Below are 17,104 nucleotides of genomic sequence, written 5' to 3' on the forward strand. Positions count from 1 at the left end.
GATGCACAAAGTGAGACCCAGAGAGGTTAAGTGACTTGCCCAGGGTCACACAGCCAATAAGTGTCGCAGGCAGGATTCAAACTCAGGTCTTCCTGACTCCATGTCCAACCCTATCCATTACACCAAGCTGCTTCCTATCTCCTTCTCACTTAGAAGCATATTAAACTCTAACCACATCACACGTTCAGGATAGGGAGCATGCATGCATGAAGAACAGAACAAAAAAAAAAAAGAAAAGAAATAAAAAGAAATAAAATCCTATACTCAGAAATGTCTTTAACATGTTTTATTTCTAACAGGTTTATACTATTCCACCCCAACCCTCCCCCCTCCTTCTCCTCCCCAATAACCAGGCACTGCAGATAAAAACAAACTAACAAAATAAAAGAAACAAATTATTCCAGCCCCAGGGGGACTCACGCATTCAAATAAGATTTCAAATGAATTTCCTTCCATTAAAACTTTTGCTGCAGCAGAACAGCATAAAGATAAGGCAGTGGAGCATCTTCAGAGGAAATGGAAAGGAGATGGGAATGAGTTGGCCCGCATCGGTCACCAGGCTCTCCACTACGCTCTAAGCACCCTTTCATCCAGCCTATCTGGGGAAAACCTAAAGGAGTCTTTAAAGCTAGCATGCAAACAGAGCCTGAGTACTGGCCTGGGGCAACTAGAACTGAGCCAGCTTGGGGAAGGGGGAAGGATTTCTCCCAAAGAAGGCAATCAGTGATATGGGCCTGGGGGGATCTGCCCTGCCTGGGTAAGCCAAGGCCACCTCCCAGAGATCTGGTACCCTGGCTTTGCGGAAGATAAGCCGCTGTGCTTTCCAACGTCCCGGGACCCCCCACAATAGGAGGGGAAACCTCAAAGTCTAGCTCTGCCCCTTTCTCAAGCAGCCCTTCTGCATCCTCAAGGGTCTGGGCCCAAAAGGAGAATCACCCGGGGGCAGGATTGGCAGAAGTGGGCCAAGCACATGAACCCCAAGGAGATTAAAGATGGCGAGCAAGGCCATATTTCTGGGGATAACACGGAGCTGGAGACAAAGGAAGTGTCTGTCGATGGGGAAATCAATGGCTAAACAAAATGTGGCATATGAACATAATGGGATATTACTGCACTGTATGAAACAATAAATATGAAGAAATCAGAGAAGACACACGGACCAAGGCCAAGTAAACGAACAAGACCAGGAAAACAATTTACAGTGATGAAAGTTTAAATTGAAAGAACAATAACAAAAGCAAACAGAATATTGGGTGATTATAAGGACCAAGACCAGCCCCATAGACAAGATGGAAAAATGGAACTCTCCCTTCTCTGCAGAAGTGGGGGACTATGGGTACAGAATAATGCATGTGATGGTGAATTTTTCTAAGCTGCTGTTTTCTCTTTCTTTATAAAAAACACAGAATGGCTCTCTGGGAAGGGCTGGAAAGAGAGATATATTTGGAAATGAAAATGATATTAAATCAATAAAAAAATTTAAAACAAACAAAATGAGGTAGACCAAACAGTATTTTCTACTCTGTAAAATGAAAAAGATGAACTGACTGGTTTCTAAAGTTGATTTAACATCTCTGACAGTCTGTGTTTTAAGGTCCTTCTCCCAGCTCCAGCATTCTCTGTCCTGAGGCCCCTTCCAGCGCTCACACTCCATGTTTTAGGGCCCCTTTTCAGTATATGTCTCTGAGACTATTCTGGTCTGATGGAAAGAACATTGGATCTGGAGTCACAAGACTTGGCTTTGGCTCCCAGCCCAGCTATTAATAAATACCCACAACCTCCTTGCACGTCCATCCAACCATCTACCTTGCCAGCTTTACCATTTTGTCATCTTTCGGCCACCCTGTCCAGCCCTCACTCTCTACCCTTACCTCTGGGCTGCGTCATCCAATCAATACAACCATTACCTCTGGAAAGGGCTTGTCCTCATGGCCATGGCCTCATGGATCACCTCACCCTCCCAGTGACCACACAGACCAAATTTCCCTTCACCAACCACTAATCTTCTGTAAGCATCCATCCAAACTGACTTTCTTGAAATTCCTTGGACACGATGTTCTATCTCCCATCTCCAAGCCTTTGCGATGGCTGTCCACCATGCTCGGAATGGACTCCCTTCTCAACTCTTCCTCTTAGAATTCCTTGTTTTGCTTCAAAACTCAGTTCAAGCATCATGCTTTATGTGAAACCTTTCCTGATCCCCTTAGCTGTTAGTGTCCCTCACACACACACACACATACACACACACACACAAATACCTTGTATCTATCTTGCATATATCTATGAATGCACACAGCAGAATACAAGCTTCTTGAGCACAGGGACCATTACACTTTCTATGGCACCTAGTAGGTACCTCAATCCTTGTCATTTGATTGGCTCAACTTTTCTCAGCAAGCTACACCATCTTCTCCCAGCCCAGCCCACTCCTTACAGTCTCTTTCCCACTTGGAGTACTCACGGAGCCCAATTTTGGCCAAGTGCAGACGGTTCACCCAGGAGATCTTGCTCAGGGGGTTGGGTGTGATAAAAACCACCATGAAGCTGATGGGCCGGCCAGACCTGGCAGGGAGAGAGAGAGCAAGGGAGATGTGATCAGGTCCCTTTCTTCCTTCAAGGCACTGAGTGAGATCTCTTCCCTTTTGAGATCACCTTGACCTTTTATATTTTCTCTCTTCCTCTGAAGATGGTGACATAAGGCAGTGAGTATGGCAAGTGTCATTCTTGTTGCAGACTGAGTCCCCCGGGTATAAGACAGCTTTTCAAAATGTGCAGGAGAGGGGCAGCTAGGTGGCACAGTGGATAGAGCACCGGCCCTGGATTCAGGAGGACCCGAGTTCAAATCCGGCCTCAGACACATAATGCTTACTAGCTGTGTGACCCTGGGCAAGTCGTTTAACCCCATTGCCTAGCCAAAAAAAAATAAAAAAACAAAAACCTACAGCAAAATGTGCAGGAGGGTTGTGACTGGGCCTCAGGTTCCTTATCTATCAAATTAACCCATTGAAGAGGTGGGCAGACTAAGACCTAGAAAACTTCAACTTGTTTCTTTCTTTTTTTTCCATTTAATAGTATTTTTTTCCAATTACATGTAAAGATAGTTTTCAACATTCATTTTTATTATAAGATTTTGAGTTTCAAATTTTTCTCCCTTCTTCCCTCTCTCCCCAAGACAGCAAGCAATCTGATACATGTACTCATATTAAATGTATTTATGCATTAGTCATGTTGTGAAAGAAGAATCAGAACAAAAGGGAGAAACCACGAGAAAAAAAACTAAAAAAAACAAAAGTGAAAATAATATTCTTAAATCTGCATTCAGATTCCATAGTTCTTTCTCTGGATATGGATAGTATTTTCCATCATGAGTCTTTTGGAATTGTCTTGAATCACTGTACTGCTGAGAAGAGCTAAGTGTCTCAAAGTTGGTCATTGCACAATGTTGCTGATACTATGTACAATGTTCTCCTGGTTCTGCTCACCTCACTTTGCATCAGTTCATGTAAGTCTTTCCAGGTTTTTCTGAAGTCCACCCACTCATCATTTCTTATAGAACAATAGTATTCCATCACACTCATATGCCACAACTTGTTCAGTCATTCCCCAATTGACGGGCATTCCCTCAATTTCCAATTCTTTGCCACTTCAACTCATTTCAACAGGCATTTTTAAAATGCCAATTGTTTATAAGACGATAGGAAAAATGGTATGGTAAAAGGGCAACCAGCCTTGGAGTCAGAAAAATCAAATGTCAAGTCTTGCCTCTGAAACATACCAGCTCTGTGACCGTGAGCAAGTCACTAAACCTCTCATTGCCCCATCGGGCCCAAAGAAATGATATGACATTACTCATATCTCCCCCTCCCAAGACAGTAAGTTAGAGATGAGTTATTGTTCTTCCCCTGTGGAGGGAAATTCCACACTGGGAGTTCTTCACACTCATGAAATCAGGAGTCTAGATTCCCTTTCCCCCAAAAAAGAAAAATATAGAAGGCCCTTCATGCCAGGTACTGAAAATACAAAGACAAACTGGAAACTGTCCCTATCATCAAGGAATTGATATCCTCCTGGAATAATAATGCATTGTATAGAGCTCCTTAGTGTTGGCAAAGTGCATTTATATCCATTATCATATTTGAACCTCCCTAAGAGGAAAACACTGGAGGTTTTATTGCCTCCATTTTACAGATGAGGAAATTGATTTTAAGTGATAATTAATAATGTCAGAGGCAGAATTTGAACTCAGGTCTTCCCAAGTTTAGCACTCTATCAACATGGCGCCATGCTAGGTAAGTTGCCTCACATCACTTCTCAGGTAATAGAAGAACTAGAACCTGGGTCCCCTGATTTCCAATCCTATATACTCTCTCCACCACATCAGGGGCATGGGCTATGCTTAGCCTTCAGCCCCACCTCCTTCCCCCATGCTTCTAATCCCTCACTTGATACTTCTTAATATTAAATTTCAACCCCATGCTTCTAATCCATCACTTAATACCTCTTAATAAAGGGCCCACACTACCCCAGAACCTAACCTGTAGTCAAGTACATCTTTCTGCAGGGCTGACTTTTAAAAGATGCCAGGAGAACATGTGTGCCCACTTCACTGAAAATCAACATAGCATCCAATGGTCAAACGATATGAACAAACAAGAAAAAGAATTATAAACTATTAGCAGTCATATGAAAGATGGCTCTGAATCACTGTAATGAGAGAAATTCAAATAAAAACAGCCATGAGGCTTCACTTCACATGCAGAAAGTTGGCAAAGATGACAAAAGATAGGAACGGTCAGTGTTGGACGGATTGTGGAAAGACAGGCAGGGCATTGGTGTATCTGGGAATTGTTCCAACCATGCTTGAAGGCAATTTGGAATTAAGCTAAGAAAGTGAGTAAAATATCTACACCCTCTGAGCCAGAAAAATTCTACTGCTAGTCAACAAGACCCCAAAGAAATCATTGATCAAAAGAAAGGCCCTGTATACACCAGAATATTTACAGAAGCACTTTTTGTACTAGAAAAGAACTGATGCCCATTGACTGGGGAAATGGCTAAACAAGTTGTAGAACATGAATGTAACACAAATACTATTGAACAGTAATTATAAAAATGGGGAATATGGAAAAGTATAGGGAGACTTACATGAACTGATACAAGTGAAATAAAATCAGAAAACAACATAAATCATGACCATAACAATGTAAATGGAAATAGCAACAATAAAACAATCAAAACTGAAGTCTGTGAAATCAAAATGAATTAGCTTGGTCACAAAGAAGAGCTATAAGAAGGCACCTTCCTTCCTTCTTTGCAGAGGTGGAGGACTGTGGTTATCGAATTCTGCATATAAAGTCAGACGTAGTTAGCTTTGCTCACTTAGGTTCTCATTGGTATAAAAGGCAACTCTCTTGGAGAGAGAGGGATAGACTGGAAATGTAATGATCTAAAAACCAAAGATATCAATAAAATTATTTTTAAATGAAAGATATGAATAAAAAAAATTTTTTTAAAAAGAAAGTTGACATAATGTGGTGGAAAGACCATTGAACCAGAGAAAATGAGTTCAAATCTCAGTCTGATACTCACTAGCTGTGTGACCCTGAGCAAACTGGTTAGTTATTCTCTCTGAAGCTCAGTTTCCTCATATGAAAAAATGGAGCTAATCCAATTACCCCAGAAAGATCAAAGAAAGAAGGAAAGTATCCATAGGTACAAAACTTCTTATAGTGATATGTTTTGTTGGGGCAAAGACTAAAAGTCATATGGGTGCCCATCAATCAAGAAATGGCTGAACAAACTGTGGCATACGAATGTGATGGAATATTATTGCATCATAAGAGAGGAAAAATGGGAGGGATTCAGACATACCAGGAGGATTTGTATGAACTGATACAAAGGGAAGTAAGCAGAGCCAGAAGAAAAACTGATACAATGATTACCATGATGTAAAGGAAGCCAACTGTGAAAGTAACTCTGACCAGCACAGTGAACCAGCATGACTCTAAAAGACGGATACTGAAGCATATTTCCCACTGAAACTTGGATCAGTTCATATAAGTCCTCCTATACTTTTCCATATTCTCCATTTTCATCTCTTACTGTGCAGTTGTATTTATATGTTCTACAACTGGTTTAACTATTTCCCCAATCTGTGGCAGCAAAGTAATAGGTCAGAATGGGACTTTTCTGACACGACCAATGGGTAAATTTGTTTTCCACAACTAAACTTAGATGTTACAAAGGAGGGATGTCATTTGTGTTGGGAGGAAGGGCAATTTGGGGGAATGATGATACCAATAATTCAGTAAAGGAAAAAGAGTGTCTACAATTCATTAAAAATGAACAAAAGAGGGAAGATACAGACAAGCAATGAGCAATGTTGGAACTTCCACACTGAATGTGAAATATGAAAACATAAATGGTAAATAACAGTTCACAATGCATACGATTCTCTTAATGTATTGAAGTGTTTGCGTTTATTGATGATTGTTAAATTCAGTTTTTAAGGGCAGCTAGGTGGTGTAGTGGATACAGCACCAGCCCTGAAGTCAGGAGTACGTGAGTTCAAATCTAGCCTCAGACCAAACACTTGACCCTGGGCTGTGTGACCCTGGGCAAGTCACTTAACCCCAATAGCCTAAAAAAAAAAAAGGGTCATTCTAAATTCAGTTTTTAAAAAATGGAGCATCATGGGGTGGTTGTGAGAAAAGCTTGAGGGCGCTCTAGAAATGTGAGCTATTTTTCCTCAGGATGCTGCAGAGAAAAGGATGTCTCCCAAATGCCTCCTTCCCTCTTCCCAGTCCATGTTGCCTCCATCCCTAGAAACCCCCCAGGATGCTGCCCCAAGGTGAAGTCCAGTCAGATGCAAAAGCCAGGCCTGATCTATTGATAAATGCTTAATTGCAGTGTATTTACTTTGTGTGTATTGGAATATACCTTGTATAACTACTTTGTAGATACCCTGTAGGTATATCTGAGTACATGCTGTTTCCCCCAGCTGAATGTAGTAAGCTTCATGAGGGCAGACACTTTTATTTTTGCCTCCGTATCTCCAGCAACTAGCAGAGTGCTTTGCACAAAGTGGGTGCTTAATAAATGCTTGTTGGACAAATGAATTAAAAATAAACCTTGGCTAAATGGAAGGAAATTGGAAACCATTTTCCCTCTCAAACCCTTTACTCACTTGTCTGGCTTTCCAGGGAGCAGGAGACGGAGACGACACTTATTAGCAGAGTGGATTTCCTCTTCCTTCACCCGCATCAGCCTTTGTAGGGCAAGGCACCAATCTTGAGCCACTGTCATGTTCAAATTCTGTGTGCGAGAGAAAGAAAACAAGAGTATGGAAAGGGTACATAGTGGTTACCCAGTGGGGGTTGATTAAGTCACTGCTAAATCTGTCTGCCTTCCTAAAACCCACAATGGTCCCATCCCATCCTGGATTGCTCCCACTGTGGAGGTGAAGGTGGGAAAGAAAGGAATCACAGGAGTTTCCACTTTTAGCAGAACAACATGGCACTGGGATATAATCTCTGACCCTTGACTTTATTATATAGCTTTATTATATATATGTATATATACATACATATATTTTATTATATATCAAAAAGCCCTGATGTTATAGAGGAGGAGGTGAAGTTAAAGAATTCTGGCTTGAATGGAATGAAAGAGGAAGCCAAGTCTCCTGAGCCCAAGTCAAACTTCCTCCCGGCTGAAGAAGAACTTTGTGATTGGCCCGGTTCTAAGGGCACTATTGATGAGACACTGCTTGCTGGGAGGCAAGTTCACTGACACCAGCTCTCTTCACTCTGAGACTACCCTCTATTTACAACAAGGGTATGTATCTATTTTGCATGCTTTCTCCCCCACTAAAATGTGAGCTCCTCAGGGAACGAGACCATGTTTTTGCCTTTCTTTGTATCACCAGCACTTAGCACTATGCTTGGCACTCCATATGGCTTAACAAATGCTTATTGACTGAATGACTGACTTCCTGACAGCTAGGTGGGACGGCGGATGGAATATAGGACTTGTAGTAAGGGAGACCTGAGCCGACTCTACCCACTCAAATACTAGCTGTAGCTAGTCACTTCAGTTCAGTTTCCTTATTTGTAAAACGAGGACAATAAAAGAGGAGCAGACAGGGTGGTTATGAGAATGAATGAGATAATATATGTAAGGAGCTACAGAAATGGTAGACGATGATGATGATGATGACCACAACTGTCCAGCCAGAGCAATGTCCCAAGAATGGACCACATAAAGGAACGATCTCTTTTCTGGGGAGTTTGCAATGTCTGGGATGCTTCACCACAATAACGCCTTGCCCTACCCTGGAAGCTTCACATCAGATTTCCAGGTAGATATGAGGTTGGCTGCCAACACTATCACTCTAGACAGCCCCAAAATACCTCCAAGAGAATGGACACATAGCCCCTAACCCAGAGTCAGCACTGGCTCCCGCTGAATCCCAACCCGTTACCGAGCAAGGATAACGAACGCTTTTGCTGAGCTGTCTGACGTTCAGGCCCCTGGAACTTTGCCCAAGGGGCGCTCAGTACCTGATAGGTGCCATGGAGGGTGCTGATGAGCAGGGTGATCTGCTCAACCACCGCTAGGTCCTTCTGCAAATCCTGTAGCTCCTGGAAGAGGCGAGGGGGCCCAAGGTACACCTTGTCTGGGAGAGAAAAGACAGAAAACTCAGGCACGGGCCAGGATGAGGAGGGTAGGAAAAAAGCAAAATAATTCACTCGTTCGCCTTGCACAGATGGACGCCCAGATGAACTAGTGTAAACAGCTTGCTGAGCAACGGCACGGCAGGGGACAGCCCAAAGTGTGTCTACACTCTTTGACCAGACATCTACCAATGTGGCTTTCCCATAGATACTTTGGGCGAGCGGCAAAATGAGAAAAAGAAGGATTTGTGGAGCTTCCCCTAAGATCGGAGGCAGTCTGTGGAAGCCGTGAGATTTGCTGGGCCACAGATATTAGCACTGCCCGGGGAGTCAAGAGCACATCATCTCAGTAGTGTCCCTGCCACGAACGCGGCCTATGTGCCCAGCTGTGTGATCTGGGGTCACCGCTTCCCTCTCAGGCCAAGCTTGCTCATCTGTAAAGTGATCTGTAAAATGAGAATCATAAATGATAGGCTAACAGTAGAGACAATCTTCGAGGTAATCCAGTCCAACCCCCTCATTTTACAGATGATGAAACTGAGGCCCAGATACAGAAAGTGACTTGTCCATGCTCAAACATGTCATAAGTAGCAGAGTCAGGATTCAAATCCAGGTCTTTGGAGTTCAAATCCAGTGCTTGCTTCCCTGTCCTATCTCCCTGAAAGTGTCATTGTGATATGCTTGAAAGAACACTGGTTCTGAGGATCCGGGTTCAAATCCCACTTCTGACTCATGGTACTTGTATGACCTCTGGCAAGCCACTTAGCTTTCCTGTGCCTCAGTTTCCTCTTCTATACAATGATGGCATTGGATCAGATGGCCTTCAGGCTCTTTTCTATGGCAGTTAAGTAGTGCAGTGGATAGAGCCCAGGCTTAGAGTCAAGAAGACCTGAGTTAAATCCAGCCTCAGGCATTTATTAACTATGTGACCCAGGCAAATCACTTAACCCTGTTTGCCTCAGTTCTCTCATCCCTAAAATAAGCTGGAAAAGGAAATGACAAACCACTCTAGTATCTTTGCCAAGAAAACCCCAAATGATGTCACAAAGAGTTGGACATGAATGAAAACAACTGAACAACTAGATCTAAATCTAACATTCTATAATTGGAAACATTCAGTGAAGTAATGATTGTGAAAGCATGACACAGTGAACATGCATAAGAAATTACATACATGTGTATATAATCATGTTTACATATATTTATATAATTTGGTCAGAGCCCTTGATTTTATTGTTAGAGTAAGGTACTCCCGGTATGAAAAGAACCCCCACCAATGCAGATCTGCCACTGCTCCAGAGCTTAGTCTTAGAGACATGACTGAGCCATTGAAAGGTTGTCATTCAAGGTCACACTGCCAGTATGCATCAGAGATGGGACTCATCAGTAGGTCTTCCATTAGGCTGCACTGCCTCTCCAAACATTCACAGTAACCATCACCTTCATCTTCATCATCCTTGTCAACAGCCTCTAAAATTCTGGAGGGATTCCTTGGGGGAAGCTTTCTCAGTATAGGAAAAAAAGACCACTTGTGTGTTGAGGGGGGAGGGCCTCTATGTATGGATGAGATGGAGAAGATGTTCAGGGAGATGGGTTGATGATAAGGAGGGTCTCTAATGAGCAGCACCTAAGTGGGTGGGAAGAGCCATGGGCCAAGAAGCTTCTATGAAGGGAGGCATCTGATGAAGGGAAGGAGAAACAGAAGGAGGGAAGAGGTGGGAGGAGGAGACCTCAGGAGCAGCTTCTCTGAAGAGTGATGCACGAAAAGGAGTCCAAGCATGTTCCACTCCATCGATCCAGTTGCTCTATTAATTAGAAAGGGGGCCAGGGAGAGAGATAATTCCCCAAAGGGGCCCCTCTGGTCACGTGCCCATCCCAGTCTGCCTTACAGAGAACACACGTGGTGCAAGTGCTCCCTCCACACTTCCTGAATGGTTCTGCCAGGGCAGGCAGAGAGAGACAAGCCCCCACCTACTACCTCCTCCCAGATCTAGCTGTTCCCCTACAGCTGGCAGGCACAGGGAAGCAAATCTGGGCCTCTTCAGCCCGAGGATGGTGTGGTACTGGGCTAAGCACCCCACCACAGACCCCAGGGACCCTCCCTAGAAAGAGAAGATACCTCCCATCCATGCCATCTGACAGCCCTACACTGAGGGGGCCCAGAGCAGCCTGCTTGAAACAGCCAGGGTCATACAGATGGTCTGGCCACCCAGGAGAAGGAGAAAAAGCCTTGGAAAAAAGGCTTCAGACTCCTGGGTCTGTCCTGAATTATGCTAGATAAGACATTTTCATTTTCTGGTCCTCAGTTTCCTCCTCTGTAAACTGGGGATGATAATTCCTATCCTGCTAAGCTCAAAAGGGGTTGCTATTGGGATCAAAGAAGAGAATGTTCCCATGTAGAGAATCACATTCCAAGGTTCAATGATTCTATTGGGGGAGAGAGGGTTGTTTTGTTTTTTAAACTAGGCACTGGTAGAAAGAACTCTCGGTGATAAAATTCCTTCCACCGAAGCAGGCTGGCATCTGTTTTTCAATTTCTCATCTCAGAGTTGCCCGGGAGAGGTTAAGGGACTTACCCAGGGTCACACGGCCAACGTGTATCAGGGGAAGGACTTGAACCTGCAACCTCGCCCCAGCTCTGGGGCCAGCTGTCTATCTACTATGCCATGACCCTACAAAGGGATATTAGATTTTGTACCTCCCTCTCCCCTCCCCTCTCAAAAAAAGCATCGGGGCTGGTGAGCTGAGTGTGCACTGAGACTCATTCAATCACTTATTGTTCTCACAGGGCAATTATGAAGACAATAATAATGATAACAATATTAATGAGAGCTGCTTCACACCTCTGCAGACAATTCACAGACACCTAACACAAAGGCTCGCAAAGCCCTTTACAGATATTATTTTATCTGATCCGCAGACAACTTTGTGAAGTAGGTACTATTATTACTCCCACTTTACAGATGAGGAAACTGAGGCTGGGGCAATGGAGTGACTCACCTAGGGCCACAAGGCCAGTGTATGAAGCAGGATTCAAACTCAGGTCTTCCTGACTCCAAGTCCAGAGCTCTATCCACTGACCCACCTAGCTGCAACATAGGGCGGCCAATGGAGAACTAGCCTCCAACCAGGCCATAAAAATAATAACAACCCACATTCTTGAAGCATTTGATAGTGGACAGAACATAGTCATTGCAAGAACCCCAGGACAAGGGACTGCAAGTATTGTAATCAATTCAACAAATACATATTAAGCACCTACTACGTGCCAGGTTCTGACTATGGTCCTCCGTGGGAATTAAAGGCAAAATTAAAGGAGTTTTTGCCCCCAAAAAGCACCTATTCTCTGAGGGGCTAGAAGTGGGAAGGGTACAACATGTATACAAGTGAGTATAAACACCAGGTAACCTGAGGAGGAAGAGAGTATCAAAAGTGCTTGGGGAAGGCTTCGAGGAGGAGGTGACCCCCTGCGCTGAACCCCGAAGGGAGCTAAGGATTCTGAGGGGGAAAAGGTTTGTCCAAATGCACTGGCCCACGAGAGATAATGCTGAGCTCAGGGAACAGCCAGCGCCCACCCTGGCCAGAAGGTAGGATGCGTAAATAGGGAGTGATAGAGAAAAGCCTGAAAGCTTAGCCCCAAGCCAGTTTGCAGACGGCCACTGGGAGGTTTCGGTTTAATCCTCCAGGCAACAGAGAACAGTTCAAAGCTTTGGAGGAGGGTGACGTGGTCAATGTTTGCCTTAGAAGCATTAATCTGGCAGTTACAGAACACGGATTGGGGAGAGGAGTTAAAGGAGGCAAGGAGACCAATTAGGAGCCATTACAAGAGTCCACAGGAAAGGCGATGGATAGAAGGGGACAGATTCCAGAGAGGCTGTCGGTGCAGAATCAGCAAGGCGTGCGTGTGAACGGACGCAGAGCAAAGGGAAACAATGAGGAGTGAATTTCATACAAAGACGAGCAATGCTGCCAAGACACAGAGCTGGGAAAGAATCCTGATGGATAGGATGGCCGGCCACGATTCCGGAGCAGCAATGAAGACACAGCTACCCTCCTCCCAGACGGATGCAGACATGATGGACCCCGCACGCAGAAGGACACATACGCTTTCGGATACAGCCAACATGGGAATTATTTGCTCAACTGTGCAAATTTGTTACCAAGCTTTGGCTTTTCTTTTTCTTTTTCTTTTACCATTTGAGGAGAAATCAGTGAAAATGAGGGGCAGCTAGGTGGCACAATGGATATAGCCCCAGTCAAGAAGACCTGAGTTCAAATCCTCAGACCCTTCCTAGCTGTGTGACCCTGGGCAAGTCACTTAACCCTTAGTCTTGCCTCATCTATAAAATGAGCTGGAGAAGGAAATGGCGAACCACTCTAGTATCTCTGCCAAGAAAACTCTAAATGGGGTCACGGAGAGTCAGACATGACTGAAACGATAGTACAACAACAATAAATTAAAATTAAAGTGTGCTTATTTTTGAAAATTTGAATTTTTTAAAAAGACATGACGTGATTGAGCACATATAACATATATCAAATTGCTTGCTATCTTAGGGAGAAGGGAAGGAGAAAATTTGGAACTCAAAATTTGATTAAAAATGAATGTTAAAAATTGTCTTTACATGTAATCAGAAAAAAATACTATTTAAAAGGAATAAAAAACATGACAATTGATGTGATACAGAGCTGAGGAAGAGGGAAAAATCCAAAATGACTATGAGGCTATAAGCTTGGGAGACTGGGAAGATGGTGCCAGCTGTGACACTGAGAAGTTTAGAAAGGAAGCAGGTTAAAGAGGAAGGAAGACGAACCCAGTTTGGGGACCTAGTGTGCCTTTGAGATGCTATTAGAATGTTCAGCTGAAAGGTCTAGGAGGCAGCTGCTAAACATGAATTCAGCAGAGAGATTTGTTTGGTGATTTTATTTATGTATGTGAGTATAAATAACATATATATGTACATAGATTTTATTTATATGCGTGTATATATAAATTATATATAATTATGTATATGTAACAATTATATACAAAGTGTACATGTATGTATATACACATATACACATGTGTATATATTTATGTAAAAGAGAGGGAAAGAGAGAAAAGGGAAAGGAGAGAGATAAATGAGGGAGAGAGAGAAAGAGAAAGAGAGAGGGAGGAGAGGAGAGATTTGGGAATTAAAACACGGAGATGATAACTGAGCTTAAAGGAGTTGATTACATCACCAAGGAAGTATATCTAAAGAAAAGAGACTAGGCCCCAGGAGAGTGTCTTGGAGGACACCTGCACAGGGAGTGAGAGAGATAGATGGATGATGGCATAAGCAAAGAGAATTGAGAAGAAGCAGTCAGAGAGGTAGGAGGAAAACCAGGTTCCCAAAAGGAAAAGGAGGTCAAAAGCTAAGTAAAGATCAGAGGATGAGGATTGGATTTGGCTGTTAATAGATCCTAGGTAACCTTAGAGGTGAAAAATAAGCAACTCAGAGAGTTGAGCCTGCATTTCTATCTCGTTCTCTTTTCTCTGCCAGAAATTCTGGAAGATGGTGGTGAGAGGGCGATACCTTGGAATTGGGTTGGGGATGGAGATGGGGAAGGGGGAAGGAAAAAGATGAGACACTCACTGTGGGCCTGGCTGGCGGGAGAAGACTTTTTGGCTCCAGCATTCTGAATGACGACATTGTCCTTATCATAGGTGCCACCTTCCTGGCCCACTTCCGCCACCTGTACCTGGGGTAGGGCTGTGTTCCATTTCACCACGTATTTAGGGCCCAGGGGGACCAGGCTGCTGATCTCCAGCTGTCCCCTGTGGAAATGAAAGGGAGGATCCCAGTTGTTCACCCATCCCACTCTTGAGACTCCCATCATCCCCGTTTGAGCAGCTCAGCCACAAACCATGCAGCCCCAAATGGCAGCCCCCACACCAAGATTAAACTAAGTCAGAAGCACCAGGCAAGCCCAGCCCCAGCACCAAAACCACACACAAATTCCCGTCTTGGAGAGCCAAGGCTCCCATCCCACCTACCTGTGGTTGACAGGCCTGAGAAAAACAAGAAGGAGGAAGGTAGGTCATTATAAGTACTCTTTTCTAATGTAAGCTAAGAACTGCTCTGGGCAGGACACTAGGGTGGGCCCTGGGGGGTGGGTACAAAAATATTCCATCCTTGTTCCCCATCAGGATTAACCTTTCCCTTCATACTTCACGAAGTACTTTGTTCTTAATTTCAAATATACCAATCAATTACTATGGAGGATTACATCTACGCTGGTGATTTCTTCCCCTACAAAGCTGTTAGCTCTGTGAAGGCAGGTCTTATCTATACTCTGTATCTCCTCCAACTGCACATAGAAACTACACCTTAATAAGTCTGTTGAATTAATAGATGAGGGAATAATAATAATAATAACAGTAATAGCAGCTAGGATTTATATAGTACCTTAAGGTCTTCAAAGAGCTTTACAAATATCAGTTCATTTTATCTTAATGAGCCAGGAGGTAGGAGCTATTTTTATCCCCATCTTACAGATGTGGAAACTGAGGCAGACAAGGGAACAAAGGGAAGGGAACAATGTGCCAACACAGCGCCAAGCACATTACAGACATTAGGTTAAATGACTTGCCCGGGGTCACACACCTTTAGTAGGTGCATGGGACAAGAATGAACTCAAACCTTCCGGACTCCTGGTCCAGCTCCTTCTGCATTGAGTTATTTGTCTGCCTTAGAGGAATGACCTTCCTGTATTTCTACTGTGAGTTGCTTATTCATTCATTCATTCATTCATCCATTCATTTAACAAGCCTTTATTAAGTACCCACTAAAAGTCTTGGAGATTGCAAAGACAGAAACAAAAACCAGGCCTTGCCCTCAAGGGGATTACATTCCACTACCCAAACCTGGTACATTGCCACCCCACCTCTTCCCCCTCTCCCCCACCTCGCCTTTACTGCACTTTGGGTCCCTTCTTGAGTCAACTGAATAAATGAGTGAGAAGTGAATATTCATCAGGAGTGATGGCACAAGGGACCCAGAATCACAAAATCCAAAGCCCTACAGCATGATTTAATTCTTTAGATGCTGAAATGACTTGGAAGAGGTTTTGGATTCTCTGTGTTTGATACCGGGAAAGCAAGGCTGTCACAAAAACGTTACTGATGATAGTAGAGAGAGGGGGGACAGCATGGTGCGATGGAGTGAACGGTGCTCTGCAGTCAGAGGAACACAGCTCAAATCCTGGCTTTACCATTTATAACCCTGCTGACCTGAAGGACGTCCCAGACTCTCTGGGCCTCAGGCTCTTTCTCCCTAAAAGGAGAGTGATGGACTCTCTGAGGCCCTTTCAGCTCTAAATTGGACGAGTCCATTCTGGTCCCAGGACTTTCCTTCAAGCGTCTGACCCAAAATTAGGAACCTCCTAAACATGAACATAAGTTATGAAGGTGGGCACCCAGAGGCAAAAGCTTTCAAGCCAAGTAAGCATGTGCTCAGATAAAATCAAGAGATGAGGTCTGGATGAAAGAAAGAGTGTCTGCAGTATCAAAAAGAGATGGTACTGAAGTGGGACAACCAAGGAAGAGGCACTGGAATTGTCATCCCAAGGCCAATCTTCAAAAGCAGAACAAAAAATTATCTTTTCATAGGATTCCAGGATGCCAGGTGAGACTTTAGGACACAAAATGTCAGAATTATAAGAGCACAGAATGTCAGAGCTGGAAAGGTCTTAGAACACAGAACGTCAGAGTCAGGAGGGCCCTTAGAACACAGGATGTCAGAGCTGGGAAGGCCCTTAGAACACAGGGTGTCAGAGCTGGGAGGGGCCTTAGAACACAGGATGTCAGAGCTGGGAGGGACCTTAGAACCCAGGATGTCAGAGTTGGGAGGGGCCTTAAAACACAGGATGTCAGAGCTAGAAGGGACCTTAGAGCACAGAATGTTAGAGCAGGAGGGACATTGGAACACAGGATGTCAGAGCTGGGAGGGTCCTTAGAACCCAGGATGTCAGAGCTGGGAGGGGCCTTAGAACACAGCATGTCAGAGCTAGGAGGGACCTTAGAACACAGGATGTCAGAGCTGGGAGGGCCTTTAAAACACAGGATGTCAGAGCTAGGAGGGACCTTAGAACACAAGATGTCAGAGCTGGGAGGGTCCTTAGAACCCAGGAAGTCAGAGCTGGGAAGGGCCTTAGAACCAAGAATGTCAGAGCTGGGGGGGCCTTAGAACACAGGATGTCAGAGCTAGGAGGGACCTTAGAACACAAGATGTCAGAGCTGGGAGGGTCCTTAGAACCCAGGAAGTCAGAGCTGGGAAGGGCCTTAGAACCAAGAATGTCAGAGCTGGGGGGGCCTTAGAACACAGAATGTCAGAGCTAGGAGGGACCTTAGAACCCAGGATGTCAGAGCTGGGAGGGTCCTTAGAACCCAGGATGTCAGAGCTGGG

The 17,104-nt window shown here is 44.2% G+C and overlaps 1 protein-coding gene across 5 annotated transcripts in view; it reads right to left on the reverse strand.

Annotated features, from left to right (window-relative positions):
- Window positions 1–17,104, reverse strand: part of LOC114028482 (rho guanine nucleotide exchange factor 10-like protein) — a 229,507-nt gene that overhangs the window by 71,124 nt on the left and 141,279 nt on the right. For 2 of the 5 annotated variants that reach the window (XM_027842734.1, XM_027842737.1), the window contains 5 exons: window positions 14,695–14,709; window positions 14,294–14,475; window positions 8,562–8,677; window positions 7,187–7,314; window positions 2,462–2,562 (listed from right to left, as the gene is read on the reverse strand). In XM_027842734.1, the coding sequence (XP_027698535.1) occupies window positions 2,462–2,562; window positions 7,187–7,314; window positions 8,562–8,677; window positions 14,294–14,475; window positions 14,695–14,709 (542 nt within the window). Of the gene's footprint in view, window positions 1–2,461; window positions 2,563–7,186; window positions 7,315–8,561; window positions 8,678–14,293; window positions 14,482–14,694; window positions 14,710–17,104 lie in introns of all 5 variants that reach the window. The other 3 variants (XM_027842736.1, XM_027842738.1, XM_027842735.1) reach the window with 2 other exon arrangements.

This window comes from Vombatus ursinus, unplaced genomic scaffold (assembly GCF_900497805.2).
Source record: "Vombatus ursinus unplaced genomic scaffold, bare-nosed wombat genome assembly UNPS02014884.1, whole genome shotgun sequence".
In the NCBI taxonomy this organism is placed as follows: Eukaryota; Metazoa; Chordata; class Mammalia; order Diprotodontia; family Vombatidae; genus Vombatus; species Vombatus ursinus.